This window comes from Pantherophis guttatus, chromosome 1 (assembly GCF_059756535.1).
Source record: "Pantherophis guttatus breed Tessera chromosome 1, ASM5975653v1, whole genome shotgun sequence".
Taxonomy (NCBI): Eukaryota; Metazoa; Chordata; class Lepidosauria; order Squamata; family Colubridae; genus Pantherophis; species Pantherophis guttatus.
This window is the reverse complement of record NC_142063.1, coordinates 29844167-29865922: the sequence shown is the minus strand read 5'-3', so window position 1 is coordinate 29865922 and position 21756 is coordinate 29844167. Positions and strand designations below refer to the sequence as shown.

The following is a 21756-nucleotide window of genomic DNA, read 5'->3' as shown; positions in this document are numbered from 1 at the left end:
CTCCAGGATGCAAATTACCAGCTGTCTACAAGGAATATAAATCCTTCTGTTCCCCACTATCCTGTCAGAGCTGAAGAAACTTCTTGGATGAGAAACAAAACGTCTTAAAAAAAAAAGCAAGAAAGTCCAGCTGTCTCCTGAAAATGCACCTTTGGGACAACCATGACCTGGACGACTGAGAATCTCTACAGACACTCACTCCAATAGCCCCAAATAACTCTTTCCAATTAATAAAACCTATTCACAAGCATGATCTTTCATGAGCTGCAGTCCATTTCATCAAATGCGTGGAACAGCTAAATGATGCAGGATTTAAAGTGGGATGAGTTGGGGAGGAAAGTGAGGAGAGATAGATTGAGACAAAGTGACGTTTGCCCAGCTTTTGCAGTATCAAGACATGCTGGTTAGGTAAGAAAATGCCATTTAAAAAAAATGGAACTCATCCACATTAAAGGGGTCTCACCTTTCCTACCTAAAATGTGTGTTTATGGAGAGTAGGAGAGAAGGTTAGAAAGAGGGAGGAAAGAAGGAAGGAAGGGGGGGGGAGGAAGGGGAAGTAGAGAAGGAGTAGGAGAGGAAGGAAGAAGAAAGTAGAAAAGAATAGAAGGAAAGGAAGGGAAGAAAGGAGAAGATGAATTGTTGTAAAACAAGGGAGATGAAATGGTAGAAAGGCAACCCCGAGCATATTCAAATTTATTAGGATGAAGAACGAATTAATAAGAAAGTTATAAGAAAATATATATGATTAACAATGGATAAGATAACTAATTGAAATAATGTCAAGAAACTAGGATTTGAGAGTGGATGGTGATGCTGTTTATATAATAAGCACACAAGTATTAAGATAAAAAGGTATGGAAAAAGAATATTTTGACAAAAATTGTAACTGTAAAATGAAACTGGATATGATAAGTTGTATAAGATATGATATGGCCAATACTCTGTTCATAAAAGATATGTGTGTGTGTGTGAAAGAAAAAAATCAAGAAAACTTGATTTTTTAAAAATGATACAATTGATTTTTATATTATTAAACAGAACTGGATCTTTAATTTAATCAAACCCCAAGGAGCAACTTTTAGTAACCATCCATCCAAGACTGGTATAAACTCATTCCTAATAAAACATATGGGAGAATCTGGGCAAACACAGGACAAGCCCTTTTTCCTGGGGCTGGCAAAACGATTCTAAGTTGTAACGGAGCCAGCTAAATGTCCGCTTCCTAACGGTGGGATCTGCAGGTGGTACAGACGGACGTGACACTCTCCTCGGTGCAGAAGCCCACGGTCACCCGGGAGTAACCCCCAGCAAAAAAAAAAAACCTCACTATCCTTTCCATGCATCCTCCCGCTAACGTTGCTATTCCGCGAAAGAAGCGGAAAACAGAGCGCTGGACGCCGCCTCCCTTATTATAATACGGGTGTCCTGCGTGAAACCCACAATCCCGCGGATGCGAATAGCAAACAATCCCGGCGTCGGGAAAGGAGCCACGTTGCAGTTCCTCCGCCGTCCAGAAGTAGCCGCTGCGGCGCGGAACTCCAGTCTGCGAAGGCGGCGGCGGCTTCTCTCCCGTGTGCGCTTGCGCAGTGACGTCGAAAGCGTCTGTCGCTCCCCCCCCCTCCGGGGCCTCTGCGGCCACCCTGAATGATCCGGCCCAGAAACTTCCTCCCGCCTCGCCGTCGGGCCGGCCTTCCTTAGTGTCAATCGCCGCCCCCGCCGCCGCCGCCGCCGCCATGGCGTTCACGTTCGCTGCTTTCTGTTATATGCTGGCGCTGCTTCTCACCGCTGCGCTTATCTTCTTCGCTATATGGCATGTGAGTGCAGGAGAGGCGTCCTGGCATCCCCTGGAAATCCGGGGCGGTGGTCCTAAAGGGAGGGAGGGGCTAGATGTGGGCAAGGTGGGCTGCCTGGAATTGAAGCGAGGGTGGGGGGGGGTGGGGAGCGAAGAAAGTCCCCCCCCCTCACTTGGGTCGCTTGGTTTCTTCTGGAGGGTCGAACCCCCGAAGGGGCCGCCGATGCTGGAGGGGCGGGCATTAAGAAGCTGGCGGTCGTGGCGCCACGACGGAGAAGAGTCAGGCAAGGGAGGGAGGGAGGGAGGCACTGCGGGGCTCCCCCAAATTTCTACTTGGCATTTCTGCTGGCGAGGCCGGGAGGGTTTGGGGAACGTGGGGAACCTGGGGACCATGTGCGCAGCGGGCACGTTAAGGTCGCCCTGGTAGTTTTTCTGCAATTATAAGGCGTGACCGTAATGTAAGTATTGCGTGTACAGGAGTGTCATCCCGGCATCCTTTTTTGTGAAACTGGGAGGAAAAAAAAAAGCGCAGAAAGGGTTATTGGTGCGTCTCGAAGCTCAAGTTTTACCAAAGGAGAAAGGAGGAAAAAGCATGTTAAGAAAGATACAGGGAGTCCTCAACTTACCAATGGAGCCCAAAATGTAGGTTGTGAAGTGAGAAATTGGTTAAGTGGGTTTGCTCCATTTTACGACTTTCCTCGCCACGTATGAAATAGGAATATAGGAATAGAATGACTTTATTGTCACTTTGAATGTACACTAATCGGCATACATTAAAATGAACTTTTGTTGCCTACAGCTCTTAAAGGGTCACCACCTCCAATATACATGACAGAACCATGACAGAATAAATAAATAAATACAAAATGATGTATATACCCACATATATTATATGACACAGAGAAACAACACTGTAGTTTGGATGTATACATGTACATGGCGAGAAAAAAGAATGTTGCGAGTTTTTACCAGACGGATGGGATAAGGAATAAAGCTGTTACAGAATCGGGAAGTCCTGCTAGAAACACTTACTTTGTTAAGTGAATCACTGCAGTTCTTAAATTAGCAACAAGGTTGTTAAGTGAATCTGGTTTCCCCATTGACTTCGCTTGTCAGGAGGGCGCAAAAAGGGATCACATGACCATAGGGATGCTGCAGTGGTCATAAGTGTGAAAAATGGTCATAGTCACTTTTTTCAGTGCCGTTGTAACTTTGAACGGTCACAAAATGAACTGTTGTAAGTCAAGGACTACCTGTGTTATAGAGCCTGGTGAAAGTGAATAGGGAAAAAATACTTCTCTTTTGTAGTGTGTTTAACCCCTTAGGGAAGTTAAAAGGGTATTTAAGGATTGGTTTTATAGCCCATGTTTTTGTTTGTGGGATATTTAAAGTGGTTAAACTTAAAAAAAAATGCCATATATAGAAAAGGTTAAAAATAGGACAGTTAAAACTCAAAAATAAATTACTTCCTGAACTCATAGTTAATTAGTACAGGTAATTAGAATTTCATAGTACAGGATACAGGTAATCCTCAATTTATGACCACAGTTGAGCCCAAAATTTCTGTTGCTGAGACATTTGTTAAATGAATTTTGCCCCATTTTACAACCTTTCTTGCTAAGTGAATCATTGCAGTTGATAAGTTAATAATACAGTTAAGTGAATCTGGCTTCCCCATTGACTTTGCTGGTCAGAAGGTTGCAAGAAGTAATCACATGACCCTAGGATGCTACAACGGTCATAAGTATGAAACAATTGGCATAGATTTGAATTTTGATCTCATGATAATGGGGATGCTGCAAAGGAAACTGAAAAATGGTCATAAATCACTTTTTTCAGTGTCATTGTAACTTCGAACGGTCACTAAATGAACGGTTGTAAGTCGAGGACTACCCGTATAGTGATCAGTCCTATTTGGATGTCCAAGAGATATTCAGAAGGATCAAGCTGTGAAAAGCTGTGCACAGCTTTTAAAAGATGCTTTGTTGTGAGGAGCCACAATCATCCCTACAAACTGCAGTATCAAATAAGGCAGCTACTGGTACCTCAGTTCCGTTTGATCAGCCAAAGCAGGGGTGAAATGCTCCTGGTTCGGACCGGATCAGGCGATCCAGTTGCGATTGTGGCAGGTGGTTCGGAGAACTGGTGGCGATGGCGGTGTGAGGCTCCGCCCACCCGCTCGGATGTCGTTACTTCCTGGTTTTAACCAGGAAGTAATGTGTTTTTTACCCTCTGCACATGCACAGAAGATTTTGCACATACGCAGAGGGTCTGCGCGCGCATGTGACACGTGCACTTCCGAACCAGTAAGGAAGGTAGGTAAGTAGATTTCACCCCTGAGCCAAAGGGATTCCCACGTATGCATGCCAACCTCTTTTGTAAAATGAAATGATCAGTTGAGGGGGCTCAATCCCATCTCAATGCTTTGTCAAAGTGGAATGATGGTACCTTGTTATGGCAAGGTTGAACTATCCCACTGAATTGGATCACTGCCATTCTGCACATTCTTGGTGGCTCCTGTATGCTTTCTGTATATTGCCACCAATAACCAGGCTGTTACACTCTGATGCCAATTGCCAAGGATCGCAATAGGAGAACTGTCAATTCACGGTGGTGTTTATAGGAAGCAAGACATTGAACTCAGGTGGGGTTTTAGTTTGGTACATCTTTTTTTTTAATGAATCTGTTTGCAGAACTGGAATTTGACTGATGTGTAGAATAAAGAGGAAAATATGAAAAGAGCAATAACTTGTGGGGTAAGAGACATCATGGGGTTTAACCAGGGAATGTTAAAGCTTGTAGGGCTAGAATTGTAGGAGAGGGGAATCTTGGAACAGGTGAGATTAGATGGGGCAGACTTATTTATGCTGTACGGAATTGTAACATGCTATCTTAATAGTCTCAGGATAAAATGTATCTCTATACTTTTGTGTGAATGTATATTAAGGCTTTCTAGCTTAATGCGTAGGTAAAAGGTCAGAAATCTCAACCGTTCTCTCCTACAAATCCTCTTAGACTACATAGTGTGGCCCCACCTTCTTGCCTCCGTGTAGCTACTGTGTAATTACTGCTGCAACCACATAATTTTTAAGGGGATGCCTTTACTGATTTCCCCACAACCTTAATGTATGAGAGAGGGATCTTACAACCTGTGTGTCTTATTGACAAGTAAAAGGAAAAAAAAAATTCTATAGTGTCATCTTGTTAGCCTGTAACCAGAGACAGACATACGGTTAGGAAAATTAGCCCTGGGTAGTGAAATCAGAATGAAATTTACAAGGTATAAACAAAAAATATTATTTATTTCATTTATTGATCATCTATTTTGCCAAAGGTGATTCTAGGTGGCTTAAATAAAGTTAACATTATTTTAAAAATAAACATTCCTTTTTGATTTTAAATAAAATGCACAAAACAATCAGTGGAGATAAAAACAGAGATTTGTGAAAATCAGAGAGAGCATCTCAAGAGAGCCTCCAATAGGGAAAAGATATACAAGCAGACTATGAGACGTATTGGTCTGTTACCTAAGAGACACAATCCCTGAGCTTGCATAGGGAAACTATGCACTATCAGAGGCTATAAAGTTTAAAGCACATTCCAAAATAAAACTAACCTGATACAATATTTCTAGCTCACACCTGTTATCTAACTTATAGAGATCAAGTGATCGACGTAGCAAACATTTCCTGGTTGCTTCCTTGGATTTTTCAGATTTTCCTAGAATCCAGTCTTTAATCTGGAGCAGCCTTCTTTAGCTCCTTTTCTTAGCCTCCATACGTTGCTTCTCTTATTAGATTTTTAAATAGCAAACACTTTTTTCTCTGGAGAAGGGTAGAGAGCCAGGGGGAATCCCCTTTATGCATGTGCTAAGATAAACATCCTTACCTTGGAGAATCCTGTCTGACACCAAGAGATGGGCATTGGCGAATTGACTGCCGCCAACAGTCTGGAAGGCTGTGAAGACAAATTGGCCTCAACATTGACCCATGCTATAAAATAGATAGCATGGGCATTTTAATTGGGTTATCAGATTGCATCTACGTTGTATTCTTTTCCCCCTCCCCCTTTATTCTAAAATTACGTAAATAAGTAAAACCAAACTTATTTTATAGTCTGAATGGCATACAATAAAAATAATCAATAAAAATTCCCAGTAAGATGGCATCCCCTGATAAAAGTAAAACAAAAAACAAAAAACAGAATTCCCCCAAACCAAAAAAAGAACAAGTCTTGATAATGCAGTCAAAGAAAAGCATTCCTTATGCAGGCCCTGGGGAAAGAGACAATCTTTAAAGCCCCTACTTCAGTGATGGCTAACCTTTTTGCTGTCGCATGCCAAAAGTGTGGGCCATGTGGGGGGGGTCACGTGCGTGCATGCCCACACCCATAATTCAAGGCCCCTCTGTGCCCCACGACTCCCACTTGCGCGTGTGACCCCCCCCGCACTCCCCCTGCTTTTGGCACGCGATGGCAAAAAGGTTACTGGTGGGCCCGGTAGGCCTATTTTTCACCCTCCCCAGACTCCAGAGGCTTTCTTGGAGCCTGGGGAGGGCGAAAACGGCCTCCCCCACCCTGTGGAAGCCTTCCGGAGGCCAGAAACAGCCTGTTTCCTGACTTCTGGTGGGCCTGGAAGGCCCAAAAATCAGTTGGCTGGCACAGGTATGCACGCTGTAGTTGAGCTAGGGCAATGCTTGTGTGCCCACAGATATGGTTCCATTTGCCATGTGTGGCATGCGTGCCATAGGTTCGCTATCACGGCCCTAGTTGGGGCAACCTAATCTCTGGATAGATATTCCAGAGGATAGATTTGACACTAGGGTAGGGACCAGGGGTGAAATCTAAAATTTGTTACTACTGGTTCTGTGGGCGTGGCTTGGTGGGTTGGGTAATGTGACTGGGTGGGCGTGGCCAACTTTTTTTTTTTTAATTTTTAAAAGCATTTTTTCTACAACCTCTTTGGCTGAAGAGGTTGCAGAAAAAAAAATGCTTTTAGAAACCTCTGACGATCAGGCAACTCAGCTGGGATCGCCAGAGGCTTTTAAAGGCATTTTTGTTTCTACAACCTCTTCAGCCGAAGAGGTTGCAGAAAAAAATGCTTTTAGAAGCCTCTGACGATCCCAGCTGAGCCATGCGATCATCAGAGGCTTTTAAAAAAACTTTTAAAAGCATTTTTTTGGCCGAAGGAAAAAATGCTTTTAAAAGTAAAAAATACAGTCTCTGATGATCTCGCAGCTCAGCTGGGCATGGGGGGTGGGCGCAGGGATTTTTGCTACCGGTTCTCCAAACTACCCGCTGCCATCGCTACCGGATCGGGCAATCCGGTCCGAACTGGGAGCATTTCACCCAATAAATGACTTTTTTTCACGGATATGACCTGGAGCAAACCCTCTCTGAAGAAGCATACAAGATGGGCAACAGTTTGAATTGCACATAGATGTCTATCAGTAATGAGCACAGCTCATGTAGGAGAGGTGCCACATGGGTGTGACATGTTGGGACTGTGCAGTTGCATTCTGGACCAGTTGCAGCTTCTGAGTGGTCTTCAAGGGCAGTCCCATGTAGAATATATGGCAGTAGTCAAGTATGAGGTACCATCAGTAGGCTGACGATACTCAGCTTTTTATATCCACCCCGAACCAACCCAGTGATGCCCTTGATGTGATGTCCCGGTGCCTGGAAGCGGTGCGGATCTGGATGGGGAGGAACAGGCTTCGGCTCTACCCTGCCAAGACTGAGTAGCTGTGGATACCGGCATCTCGGTCCGAAGGAGAGGTTCCATCATTGGCTATAGGGGTGAAGTTTTAACCCCTGTAGACAGGGCACGCAACTTGGGTGTCCTCCTGGATTCACGGTTGAGTCTAGATCATATAACAACCGTGACCAGGGGGGCATATGCCCAGATTCATCTGGTGCGCCAGTTGCACCCCTATTTGGACTGAGATGCCCTACGCACAGTTACTCATGTGCTAGTCACCTCCCGTATTGACTACTGTAATGTTCTCTACATGGGGCTGCCCTTGAGGACCACTCGGAGGCTTCAGCTGGTATAGAATGCAGCCATGTGGGTTGTGATGGGAGAATCCCGATACTCCCATGTAACACCTCTCCTGCGCGGCTTGCATTGGTTGCCGGTTGCCCTCCGGGTGAGATTCAAGGTGCTGGTAATGACCTATAAAGCTCTACATGGTTTAGGCCCAGGATACTTGTCGGACCATCTGCAACCAACAACAGCTTCCCATCGCCCAGTGTATTCCCACAGGGAGGGCCTGCTCCGGGTACCATCAGCTAGACAATGTTGGCTGGCAGCCCCCAGGGGAAGAGCTTTCTCTGTGGGCGCACCCACCTTTTGGAATCAACTCCCCCTGGGGCTCCAGCTGGCTCCTGACCTCCGCCGCGAATTAAAAACATGGCTGTTCGCGGCACCTAGCCTGGACTGGGGGTTTTCGATTATTTTAACGGGTTTTAATATTTGTTTATGTATGTATTTTATATTTTTATTGGCTTGTTTTAATTGTTGTGAGCCGCCCTGAGTCCTATGGAGATAGGGCAGGATATAGATTATATTAAATAAATAAATGAATAAAATAAATAAATGAGGTGATTAAGGTAGAAGTGATTGTGAAAAAGAAATCTTGGTCAAGGTAAGGCTGAAATTGATGCAGTGGACAAATGGATGAAGGCCCTCCTAGTTATATCTTCCATTCCTTGAGCAGGAGCTGAGGATCCAGGAGGATTCTCAAATTGTGCACCAGTTGTATGGTGAGGTGCAACTCTATCCAGATGGAAAATCCCTGATACCGCAAGAGCTAAAAACCTTCTGCCATTCCATTTTGCTATGATTGACCTTAAATCTCATCCAGAGCATCCAGGCACTGGGGCACCATTTTGATGACATTGTTTGGGTTGGCCTGGGGTCAATATGTACAACTGAGTTTCTGTAGTGTATTGATGATATTAAATTCTGTATTGGCAGATGATCACACCCAGCAATTTCATGTAGATACCGTACAGGAAAAGGGGGAGGATTGAGCTTGAAAAGGGGTCAAAGGATCGCCCACCAGCACCAAGTGGAACCCTCCAGTGAGAAAAGAGAACCATTATAACACTGTTTCCTAATACCCATAGCCACCCTAGATGGATATGATGATTGATTATATTAAAAGCCATTGAGGGATTTAAAAGTTTCAAGTTCACACAATATCCATCGTGCCTCCACAAGTTCAGTCAGTGCTGTCTCAGCCTGAAACCACACTAGAAAGAATCCTGTGGATCTCTGAAACTCTAACCTGATTACCTTCTCAGCAAGCTTCTTGAGAAAGAGAAGGTTGGCGGTTAGATAAAGGTATTCAGAATTGTTATGTCCAAGAATGGCTTTGATAACAGATGGGTTTTCACCATCTTTTTCAGGGAATATAGCACCACGCACCATCTCACAAGAAATTTTAACCCTTCTGGAGGTGCACAGATTTGATAACCAGGTTATTGGGTTACTAGAACTCAAGATTCTGTCCACTTCTTCAAGGTGAAACACCTCCCAGATAATAGGTTCAGATAAAGCCTCAGTCAGCTTACTGTGACTTGCTCAGAATCCAACTCCAATTCATATAATTTGAATATTCAAGGCTATGGGAGGCTTGGCTGCTGCTACTGTGTAGGGGATTTGAGTGAACACCTAAAAGTGTGCTTTAAAAAACTTATTTATTATTACTTGAAGCTAACTGGATGAGTCAGGTCCTTAGGAGATTCCCTCAGAATTTGAATTTGGAAGTTGGGCTGTTCTAAATGCTGGATTTTAGGTAGTAATTTTTTTTTAAAACAAACAAAACATAAAACATCCATCATCCATTACAATTGCAAACAGTGTGTCGATCGGTTACAAATCCCGTGTGCTTCATTTTACAAGTTATATTTCTCATATTATCAACCTGGTATATATCTTTATATCATTATCTTCATTTATCATTTATCTAGCAATGGCATTATTATTCCCCCCCCCCAAATGCTGGATTTTAAAATAGTAAGAGTTCTTATACTGTTACTTAATCATTTTAATTTTATTTTAGATTATAGCTTTTGATGAGCTGAAGACTGACTACAAGAATCCCATAGACCAGTGTAATACACTAAATCCTGTAAGTTTATATGAGACAGAACTTTCTTCATGAATTCCTAATTAGTTATGTTTTTTGGTAAATGTATGATGATTTAACATAGATAACCATTTAACATGCATTTTGTTTGATTCTACAATATCTAACAGATTTAAGATTTCTGGGTAGAATTGTGTCCCTGTATTCTTTCACACTTACCCTCACTCCCCATTCTTGAAATTCTGACTTATTTATCTGCTGGTGAACTTGTCGGTGGTCACACTAACATTCTTTCAATCTGCTTTTTACGTTTTCGGCACAAAGACAGTTGAAAAGGTTAAAAAGATTAAAAGAGTCAAAATTGCATTCAAGGTGTGTACTGCTTTTTAGTTTAATGTCTTAATGCCATAGTCTTTGCTTTCCATTTATTAGGATCATGTCTATGGTCTATGTTAACTCATGTGCCTGTTCATTTGCTTGTCTTTTGTCTATTCAGGGATTGAAATAATAATTTGAATTTTGCACTTGCTTAATAAGAGATGGGGAAAACTGTTTCATGCTTAAATTCTTCTACAAGAAATCAGTTATTGACAGGACTTGACGTCAACAATTCAATAAATTCATGTTTATTTAAATGGAAGAACTGCCATATTTGTGCCTTAATCAGATTTGCAAATTGAATTCAAATCATGAACGATGGTTAAATTAGGATCCTGATTAGAGCTGATACACATTTAAGGGAATTCATCTTGGAATTAGGGAGAAGGAATATTCTGGCTTCTTGATTTACTGTGGATTATTTGCATGGAAATAGCTAGGGAATAGTGTAATAGTAGTGTAATAATAAAAATAGTACTTTTCCCTTATTGCCCACCTTGATCTTAGGTAAAGGTAAAGGTTCCCCCGCATGTATGTACTAGTCATTTCCAGCTCTAGGGACGATGCTCATCTCTGTTTCTAAGGCAAAGAGCCAGCGCTGTCCGAAGACATCTCCATGGTCATGTGGCCGGCATGACTAAACACCGAAGGCATACGGAGCGCTGTTGCTTTCCCACCAAAGGGGTCCCTATTTTTCTACTTGCATTTTTTACGTGCTTTCGAACTACTAGGTTGGCAGAAGCTGGGACAAGTAACGGGAGCTCACTCCATTATGCGGCTCTAGGGATTTGAACTGTTGAACTGCCGACCTTCTGATCGACAAGCTCAGCGTCTTAGCCACTGAGCCACCGCGTCCCTTACCTTGATCTTAGGGATGCTTTTTTGCAGCTTCTGCCATGGGTGTATTTAATACCCACCAATTCTGTTTTTCCATGTTGTGGCAACATGTAGTTGATCTTAGTGAGTTATGTGCCCATTTCCAAAATGTTTAAAATAGTCCTAATAGGTGGCAGTAGTTGTCTGACTTTGTATGGGCCTGGAAGTTAAGGTAGATCTGGAATGATTAAGGAGATCTCTGAAGGAACCAGGGCTACAGACTGAATCTGGGCACTTGGCAGAACATTCCAAAAGTGAGTGGCTTACCATTTCTGTATTATTGCCAAGACAATTGCATGCCCACAACTATGAAATCACCAGGAATCAAAGTTGACTTGAAGAAGACTATTGTAGTGTTGAATAGTCTGCAATCCCTGTGCTCTCTACTGTCTGTGTGATTGGTAAGAAGTTACTCTAATCTCTTGCATTTACCTGTTTAGAAAATACCTACCATTCTTTGTACACATTTATACCAGTAATTATTTAGTCCTTAGAGGACCAGACCAGCGTTTTCCAGCTTCGTATGCCTTATTCCCATGTTTATTTTAAAATGTTTCTCTTTTGCTTGTTGACAAACTGTAACAAATTACGGTATACTTGAAAGATTTGGAAAAGACTATGTCTTTTCATATATTTTTGACATGGACTGACTAGATAGCATTCCTCTAAAAAAATTATATCAGATAGCCACAGGAACTGGCATTAGTGCTAAATGCAATCTGATGAATGAGAAAAAAAATATTGTGAGATAGAGTGACTGCTAAAACATGTCTTCTAATGAAGGAAGAAATAACATAGATAGAAGCCGTGCATGGAACAGTTTACCTTACTCGATTCATCTCTCATTTGTTGTGTGAGTGAGAGAGACTTTTCACTACATCTGTGCATCCCCTTATCAGACTTTTAAGAAAAAAGATATTACCATATGCATGTTATGCTTCTGTGGGCATTTTTTTGTTTAATACAGAGAAAAATTTGCTGAGAGATTTTACGTATCGTTTAATTGTGTGCGATAAATGAATCTGTGTGGGAATGTAGCGTCTTGAGAATATATGCAGAGGAAAATAATAATAAAAATAAGAAATTTCTACTGTAGCAAGTTAGCAGGAATCTTAGCATTACAATCATGGGTGGGTTCTACTTACCTTTACTACTCGTTTGCAACGGGATTGTGCTTCTGCGCATGCGCAGATTGCCGATGACGACATCCAGGGCGGCGGGCAGGGCCTCTCACCAGTTGTACTGCCGGTTCTTACGAACCTGTTCGAACCAGGGGCAACCCACCACTGATTACAATGTAGTTTTTGATACTTTATGACTGAATTGCTAAATTTGTTAATTGTTTAAATAAATGACTTTTTATTTTACTTACTAGTCTTACATGCCCTGTATGGTCTCATAAACATCTGCCATAGACCTGGCTTACCGATTCATGGAATGGCTAATCACAGAACACCCACTGGTTCTCTTTTCTTCTGCTCTCCTTTTTCTTGTTTCTGGGCAGCTGGAAACATTTTTCACACAAAGCACTGGCTTGGCTGCTTCTATTTTCTAAGAATGTCTTAGAAGAGTAAGCTCTCTGTTATCCTTGAAAATCAAGCTATTAGAGGGCTGGTGCTTTCCTTTATAGCAGGGGTGTAAAACACAAGGCCCGCGGGCTGCATCTGGCCCGCGGGGTGTTTAAATCTGGCCCCTGGGGCCGGCCTGGAAATATCAGAGGACTGGCCCGCAGTGCCTCTGCCGCATGCAGCCCCTGTGTGGCCTATTTTCAGCCTCGTCGGCCGCCAGCAGCACTCTGCCAGCCAAAAATGGGCTGTTCCACACGGCCCATTTTTGGCCGGCAGAGTGCTGCTAGAGGCCGGGGAGCCCGATCTTGTATTATCTTGTTATTTATGCTGTTGTATTTTTATTATTGGTTGAATAATAAAAATACAATAGTATAAATAGCTTTTCTGCCTGGAAAAGCAATTTACTATTAAACAATAGGAAATAAAAAGTTTAGTGGAATATGAAGAATAAGTAATACCAAGAGCCTTGGTACTACAGTGGTTTAAAGCACCCTGTTATTAACACAGCTGCCTGCAATTTACTGCTGGTTCGAATCTCTCCAAGGCTCAAGGTTGACTCAGCCTTCCATCCTTTCTAAGGTAGGTTAAATGAGGACCCAGTTTGTGGGGGCAATAAGCTGACTTTGTATAAATATACAAAAGTATGAAGGCTATTGCTTAACGCACTGTAAGCCGCCCTGAGTCTCCGGAGAAGGGCGGCATATAAATCAAATTAAAAAAAAAAAAAAAAAAAGTAATAAATTTTTGCCAGTAATAACTGGTAGAAGAGATAGGAAAATGGGTATAGTAAAGAACTGTGGAAAGAAAGAAGAGAAGGGGAAACATTGCATCTTGAGCCTGTGTCAAATGCCCACCATGGCCACCCCCACCCTGCCCACGGCCACGGCCACGCCCACCCCCAGCCCTCCGAGGTCAAACACAACCCTGATGTGGCCCTCAATGAAATCGAGTTTGACACCCCTGCTTTATAGCATGCCAATGTCCTGTACTTTTTTTTTTTAATGGGGGATTCCAAAAAATACAGTATTAGAGGAGGTAGGGACTTGTGGTTCCATGGGAGGTTTGTTCTCTATAGGCATCGCATAATGTAACCTAGATCAGCAGAAGTGAAATTTGAATGTATTGAGTCTACGCTGATTAAAGTCTGTGTTTCTTTTACACTAGAAACTACACTTCATTTGCTTCTGCAAATTCAGATAAATCAATGCACATCAAATCACCAATGGCTTTTGTTAAAGTAAATAGCTGCACATTTTGTTCAGTATAGCTGCCTATAACAACCTCGTATAATCAGAATTCGCTATATTAGGTTTATTGAAAAAATATTGATTAAAAATGAATATATCAAAAAATACAACTGGAAATAAGTTTTCCTCAGAACATAAAATCCAGGAAAGATTGAATATAGACACAGATTTTTTTTCTATTGTATTTGCTCCTATCTTCAGACTGGAATTTGTGCTAATTATATCCATATATAGTGATTTATGCAGCAGTTTTGGGCTTAAATCCCCCATAATCTTTCTAACCTGGTGTCTTAACCACTAGACTAAACTGCTCTCTTTATCTGCCTTCTCCCAATTTTATGAGGTCTATCCCTCCCTCTACCTTGTCTTTATTTCTCCCATAAAAAGATAAAGACTGCTTCCAGCATTTTGTGACAGGCCAGACTAAAAACTAGCCACCTTGTCCCCAGTAATAAAATTTATATTATGTTTTAAAATGTCAGATATGTCTACATATTCCAAGAGGTTACTGACCTTTCTTTAAAAAATGTGTAATTCAAACTTGCACATATTTTAATGGTGAGATAGCGCAGTAGAATTATGGAAACGTTTTTGGTCTAGGCAGCTGAGGTTCTACTTGCAATTAATTAGAGATACAGAGGCAGCTTTCAAAGATATCTAAATGTCATCTGCTAATGTAATACGGAGACTGATAGAAATTATGTAGCATAAATCTAACATCTCCAGGATAAAAGTTGGAAATTGGAAGGTATATGTGATAGTGCTATTAGTTTAATGTTTATACTGCAAATTCTGTAAGACATATTAACAAGTTTATTCAGTTCCTCTAAGTATGTGTAACACAAGTCAGTTATTATGACACAATAGATTGGCACTTTCTCCACTGGCTTATCTTGTCTAATGGGTTTCACTCCCTTATTGTTCCTATAAATAATGATGCAAAGTCCAAAAGAGGGTGATCTAACTACCTGTCTTCTTTTGCAGCTTGTACTTCCAGAGTATCTCATCCATGCATTCTTCTGTGTCATGTTTTTGTGTGCAACAGAATGGCTTACACTGAGTCTTAATATGCCATTACTGGCTTACCACATTTGGAGGTAATTTTGAACATAGTTTGGTAAAGCTTTACTTGTACAGCTTTCATTTTTGCTTTTCATGTATTGCATTCTGTATGAATTGTTCTGCAAGGATTTTCCTGTCCTTTAAATTTTGCTCTCCAAAATTATCTTCCCCATTCCTTACTTTTGGAAGATCCCGAGGGAAACAAAGAGAAAGATAACAGTGTGTTGCATTCTTCTGCTATATCATCATCAGAGATCAGTTGTGATCTTGTTGTCATTGCTCATACTTAATATAGTTGCTTTGCGCTTTTACTCCCAAAGAAACATATACAAAACTTCATGTTTATATTTCCATTCAGCAACATGAAAAAGAGAGGGATCAGATCAGCACGTTCAGAGGGATATTACCCATCTGCCAGATATTATAAGATACTATCTCTTTCTACTATTAGAAATCACCCCTTTCACATTCTTGCTTATCTCAGCTGCAGAGACCATAGGATGATCATAAAGGATGCTTCACTTAGATTTGAGATTTCATGTGTTTCATGAAACTTGGCTTATTGTTTGCTCAGTACAGTTTGATGTCAGAAACTGAATGTTGGCAGAGATAAACTGAACAGAGATTTTCCATTTCAGTAGTGTATATTTCATTGAGAGCCAATTTGGTGTAGTGGTTTAGGCACCGGTGGTTTAGGCAACTGGGTAACTGGGAGTTCTAGTACTAGTCCCACCTTAGGCATGAAACCAGATAGGTGACCTTGGGGCAGTTCAGCCTAGGAAGCAGGCAATGGCAAACCATTTCTGAAATCTTGCCAAGAGAACCGCAGGGACTTGTCCAGGTGGTCACCAAGAGTCAACGATGACTTGAAGGAACCAATTTTATTTTCATTAATGCTGAATCAAGGAATTTGGAGTATGTAGAATAAACGCCAGGATAGAAAGCACTATAAGTGTGATAATGGGTATAGTTTCTTGACAAGCAAACTCACTTTTTCCTGTGGCTTTTCAAAAAAACCAATTCACTTTTTCAGGTATATGAGTAGGCCTGTAATGAGTGGACCAGGACTCTATGATCCCACAACCATTATGAATGCGGATATTTTAGCATATTGTCAGAAGGAAGGGTGGTGCAAACTAGCATTTTATCTTCTATCCTTTTTTTACTACCTATATGGGTAAGTCATCTGTTTTTAATAAAATAATGTCTTTGTGATAAGTAGTTGAACACGCAGTGTAAGAAAGCTAAATAGAAATACAAAGATGCTTTTACTGAATTACAGCAATGACTTTTAAAAATGCTATGAACACCTAGGCACTTATTCATTTATTTGATGCAGGGGAGTCCCATTTTTTAAAAAATCTCTGGGCATATTTAATGTTATAAGACTAAGTTATGACATTTTATAAAATGGTTCCCATGGTGAGGCTACACAAGAATCATAATATACATTATATAATCAGTTGCAGTCACCTAGATTATTTTCCAGGAAAGCTATATATTCCATGAGTAACAGAGCTCTTGTTGGAAATACATATTAAATTTGAGACTAAACTTTTGTTTCTTTGCATGGTGGCTTCCCTAAGTAAGCATAGATACAATGAAAGGGGAAAGGGACCTCAATGAATGTCCAACAGCATCTGGTTCGATTTATACTCTGCTCTTAATTCAGCACTTTAAGGTGGCTCACCTAATTGTTTCCTCCCATTTTCCCCTACAGCAGAAATCCTGTAACATAGATTAAAAATGGATCTGAGTCTCAGGTTCTAGTCCAATCCCTTAAACTATAATACCATACTGACTCACTATGTGTCACATTGTTGATTCAGCAATAACAGGGATATGTGAAGTTTCTGAAAGATGCCCTAATTAATTCATGAGCCAGTTAACAGGATATAGAATTCCTGATTCTTTTGGAATTCCTGATCCTGAAACAAGAGCCTCACCACTTAACTTTCAGAGAACAAAATATTTGTATAGAAGTTGCCTACTAAATTGCTTACTAATTGAGGAAGATGCTTTACTTTAGACAAAACCTGTTTTCACTTTCAAAAATAAAAATAAAACTGTATAGTCATTTTAAATATTAAGACAATTAAAATTATTTTATAATAAGTTGGGATTTGATGTCAGAATAACATTAAGCACCAACAAGAGAATTAAATGATGAACAATTATGTTAATGTAATCTGGAGATGTGCACCCTCTTTAGTATAAAAGATATTTGCTTGGTTGATTTCTATATTATTAAGAATAAATCCTGCAAATAAAGCATTTCTGATATGGTGGAAACTAGTAATTAACATTGGTGAATCACTGGAGCTTAAATAAGAGCCATGACCATAAATTTCGAACTGTTCATACTTTTTTCAATATATCAGCTTGGAAAGGGAAAACATGTCACCTTTTCTTGGCAGAGGTTTTTAATTGGTGTACTGCAATTATTATCATCATACTGTTACACGAGTGAGTCCGGTCTGGCTTTAAGTTTCTGTGGTTGGGAGGGATACGCCAGTAGAAATGTCTGACCATAATCCTAGTCAGCCCAGTGGTGAAGCTTAAAGGTTGGTTACTAGTTATCCATCTCCAATGAAACAGAACAAACATTTAACAAATATATATATATATATTATTTTTTTATTTTCTTTCCAACAGCATGATTTATGTTTTGGTGAGCTCCTAAAGAATGACGTACAGCAGATTTGATTCCAGCAAAGTGCATGCAGAAAAGCCATAAAGCAAAGGATTATCTTTGAAGAAGAAACTGGTATAAAGATTTAACTATGGAATCTGATGATCATAGTAATAGTAGAAGGAAAAGGCCTTCCTCTTCTACTGTTTTCTCCCGTCCAAAAGCATCTAGTCTTTAACACTCATGGACAGACTTTTTCAATTGGGATATTTAAAGTGGCAAGAATTACATATAAATTAATGTAACACAACTGCCTCTGGCTTTTGGACAGTTTTATTCCTGCCCTCCATAAGGATCAGTTGTATCTTCAGTAAAAATGTGAAAATTACTGTCCTTAGTATAAGAGAGGATTTCCCCCCTTTTGTTTACTGGACTTTATAGTGGCTTATTTGGATAATGGACTTTCATTCACCCTGTCAATTGTAGTCAACATTTCTAAAACACTGAATGCTTTTCTGTATGTTATCTCTTAGGTAACCTCTGTGTGTCACGTAGATGAATACATAAGTACAACTGCAGGAAGAGTTGTAGTTCTATTTTTACTATTAGGATATTCTCCAGTAATATGCATGGATCAACATTTTCCTATTAACATGAAACATTGAGCTTTAATTTCCCAGGCTAAATGGATGTTAGGAAAAGTAGAGTTCATTATTACCATGAAACATTGAGCTGACTATTCCTTGCTTTAGTTTTCCAGACTAGATGGATATTAGGAAAAGTATTTTCATTTTTATTTCATATTTTAAAAAAACCCTGCAATTGTCTCAAACTGCCATACATCTGAAACCAATTTAATAAAAAATCATTTTGAGAATGCAAGGCATATATTTTGAGTTATACATGCCATAGGGTTTGGCAAATTTATTTGCTATGTCACACAATAAAAATCTCCAAGAGAGATTTAAATATTAACATTTCAGACATAAGCAGTTAGCTGTTGAGCAAGCATGGATACAGTTCTCCTGTGGATTGTTTAATACCTGCTGATATCTGGGAGTTTTACATTGGTAAACTTTGCTATGGTCCTAAAAGAAAATGCTATGTGTAAGCAAGAAGATGGTTTTTGGAACAAATTATTTAAGTTTTCATTCTGAAAGAGATTTCTAGATCATGTACTTTCCAATTTAAAGCACTTTGGAAAATGGATAATCTCGGGAGAAAAAAGATGATTAAACTAGACTGATTTTTATTCACCCTGTTGGAAGCATTTTAATCTATTCATGATGGAACTTCCCTTTGCAGTTTGAAAATAAGGGAGCTACAAGATTACAAGACCTCTTTTAGGTACAAATGAGTGAGCTTTTTTTCATTTAGGTTCATAAAAATGGGTGAAAAAGTAGTGAATATGGAGAACTTTAATTAGAAACAGTCCATGAAAATTTCTGAGCATTTTGAAAAGCTGTGAAGCTGACTTCTTTAAAATGAGTTGAGTTTGCCAAAATGATAGGGAACACACGTGTGTCCAGATTCTGTTGAGAGCTGTGCACATTTCTTGTCACCATCTTCAACATCAGAGTATTTAGGCTAGTGCTTGATGTAAAAAATTATGTTCATATGATGCAGCAGTTTCTAGATATGCAAGTTGCTGTGGAAAATCTCTGTAATTATTCACATCACTCCTTTAAATATGCGAGATATCCTTAGTGATATGTTCACATGGAAAAGTATCTGGTTTTGATATTTTCTCTTTTATAGTAGCACTGAATTTTTACATGAACTTGAATGCAAAGCTGCACCATTGTGTTGCCTATTTGGGAGACCTGTAGCATTTTAAGAATAAAAATAATGGATTGTCATGCATATTATGATCTTTGGTATTGGAACTTATATTACAGAATGCATAGAGTCACATGCTGGATAAGGCCTCTTGCTTATTTCATCTCTTCACCAAAAAAATCTGCTTAATTTTTTTTTTTAAGCAGTGAATGTGTTTGTTCCTATACATCAATTTGTCAGTTTATTAAATATGATATTGTAAAAATGGCGGATCCCCTTTGCAGATGGGGGAAAATGTATACTTTCCAGAGCTTACTCTACAAAAAAAGCCCATTTGTAATAGAGCAATTCTATTCCATTTTCTCTGCCCCTTTTAAAGTATACTTTCTTGCTAGATGGGTTTGTCTTTCACTTTTTTATTATATATTAAACCTGCCATTTATTAGTAATACGATTAGCGGTGAGCAGGAACATTTTGAGGAAAGGAGTCCTGTTCTGGAAAGCATAAAAAATTCTTCCCTGCCTGACAGCCATCGTTTACATCCTAAATGTAAATTACATTTGTATTCTAAGAACCCATAGCCACAGAATGAAAGAGTAATTGTGAGTCCTGCATATGCACTTGCTTACCCAAACAGCTCTTTTTATATTTGAAATGGGAAATGGACAGAATAGCAAACAGATCAAACTACCAAATTCAATTATGTTTTTGTAGCAATATACACCAGAGTGTACATCAGCCAAACCAAAGCAAAGATAAAACGATTGTTGAAAAAATAAGATACTGGTTTGTTGAATTTATATGTACTAATGAATATTCTGTGCATGCTCTTTTATCTGTTGACTGTGGAACATTCAGTGTGTCTTTCAAAGAGGGAGATATTCACTGCATGGGTAAAGGCATCCCGAATCTCAACATTGGAGAACAAGAATACGTACAACGTACTCCATGCCTCAGTGGACCAACCAATCGCGCGTGCTAATGCTTTTTGCATTTACATTATCTCTGTGTGAATGTAAGCATGTGCTAAAGAAGGTATCATGGCAATAAGTGAAGCAAAGCGTATCAACTTCTCCCTTACTTTGTCAGTGAGCTTTCATCAGCATCCTGATGAAGGGATCAGAATATAGAAACTTCCCATTTGATCAATGTAACAGGTTTTGCTGGTGAAGTGATTCAATTTGCCAAAATCTTGACTTCACTTGAGCAGTCCTTGGTAGCAATTAGGGCCCTGACCTATTATGCAGGACTCCTTTTGACCACTGAAAGGGGTGGATAGGGTGTTGCCTGGCTGGTTCTGTGCCTAGTATCCTGACAGTTAAAGGGAGCAGGTAGAGAGGTAACCTCTTGGGTCTGAGAGATTGTTAGTGCTTTTTTGCAAAGGGCAGGGTACCAACCTTGAAGGAAGCTGTACTGTGCTCCCTTCTGAAATGACCATCCTTGGATCCAATTATTTGGTATCCAATTTAAACTTTGGGTGAAGGTTGAGATACTGATAGCGGACCAACTTCAAAACATCCTAGAGGTGGATTATTTAGATCCTTTTCAGTCAGGGATAAGGCCCTGGTATAGGACAGGTATAGTTTAATTGCTCTCACAGGATCTGTGTCATGATCTGGGTGGAGTAGTGCACCCACCTAGACCTGTTAGATCTTTTAGCAGCCCTCCATACTATTGATTGTGGTATTTTATTGGACCATTTATGAGCAGAGATTATTCATTTATGGGGACTCATTGTTTTGCAATGGTTCTTCTCCTTAGGCAGATTCAAACTGTGATGATGTGTGTGTGTGTGTGTGAGTGAGATTGGTCCAATGACCCAGTATGTGGGCCCAGGGGTTGGATGCCTCTCCTATGCTCTTCAACAGCTATATGGAACCACTGGGAAAAGTCATCTGACTGTTTGGGATGTAGCAACAGCAAGCTGTAACTTTGTATTGCCACTTCAAGTTGTACAGTTTGCTTCAATTCTGTATCGTGATACCTGTATGAGAAATGACAGGTTGAAATAGAAGATGAAGCTACTGGTTTTACATCTCTCAACGGCAATCTCTCTGCATAGGCAGGCACTATCTATGAAGGCACATCTTCACAATTTGGGGGTCCTTCTGGACTCATGGCCTCTGCTTTAACTGCAGGTGGAAACTGGCTGGAGGAGCCTTTCCCAGCTTTGACTGATATGTAATTATAACTATCTTTTGCAAAGGACCCGAGTATAGCAATTCATGCCCTCATCGCTTGATTAGACTGATGTAATATGCTTTACCTAGGCTGTCCATGAAGATCACTTGGAAATGACAGCTGGTTTAGAATACAGTGGCCCACTCA

The 21756-nt window shown here is 40.3% G+C and overlaps 1 protein-coding gene across 1 annotated transcript; it reads left to right on the top strand.

The window, feature by feature from the left end:
- The first annotated feature begins 1524 nt into the window (after positions 1–1524).
- On the top strand, positions 1525–19511 carry CNIH1 (cornichon family member 1). Its single transcript, XM_034433410.3, has 5 exons — positions 1525–1814; positions 9859–9927; positions 14939–15051; positions 16050–16193; positions 17672–19511. The coding sequence occupies exons 1-5, from the start codon at positions 1734–1736 to the stop codon at positions 17697–17699; spliced, it is 435 nt and encodes a 144-aa protein (XP_034289301.1). The 5' UTR covers positions 1525–1733; the 3' UTR covers positions 17700–19511.
- Positions 19512–21756: the final 2245 nt, after the last annotated feature.

What these genes read in the sequence shown, in the direction of transcription:
- CNIH1 (XM_034433410.3), top strand. Translation starts at nt 1,734, where the DNA reads ATGGCGTTCACGTTCGCTGCTTTCTGTTATATGCTGGCGCTGCTTCTC. An exon ending in TCTTCTTCGCTATATGGCAT is followed by an intron (nt 1,815 to 9,858) that starts GTGAGTGCAGGA and finishes ATTTTATTTTAG; the next exon opens with ATTATAGCTTTTGATGAGCT. An exon ending in AGTGTAATACACTAAATCCT is followed by an intron (nt 9,928 to 14,938) that starts GTAAGTTTATAT and finishes CTTCTTTTGCAG; the next exon opens with CTTGTACTTCCAGAGTATCT.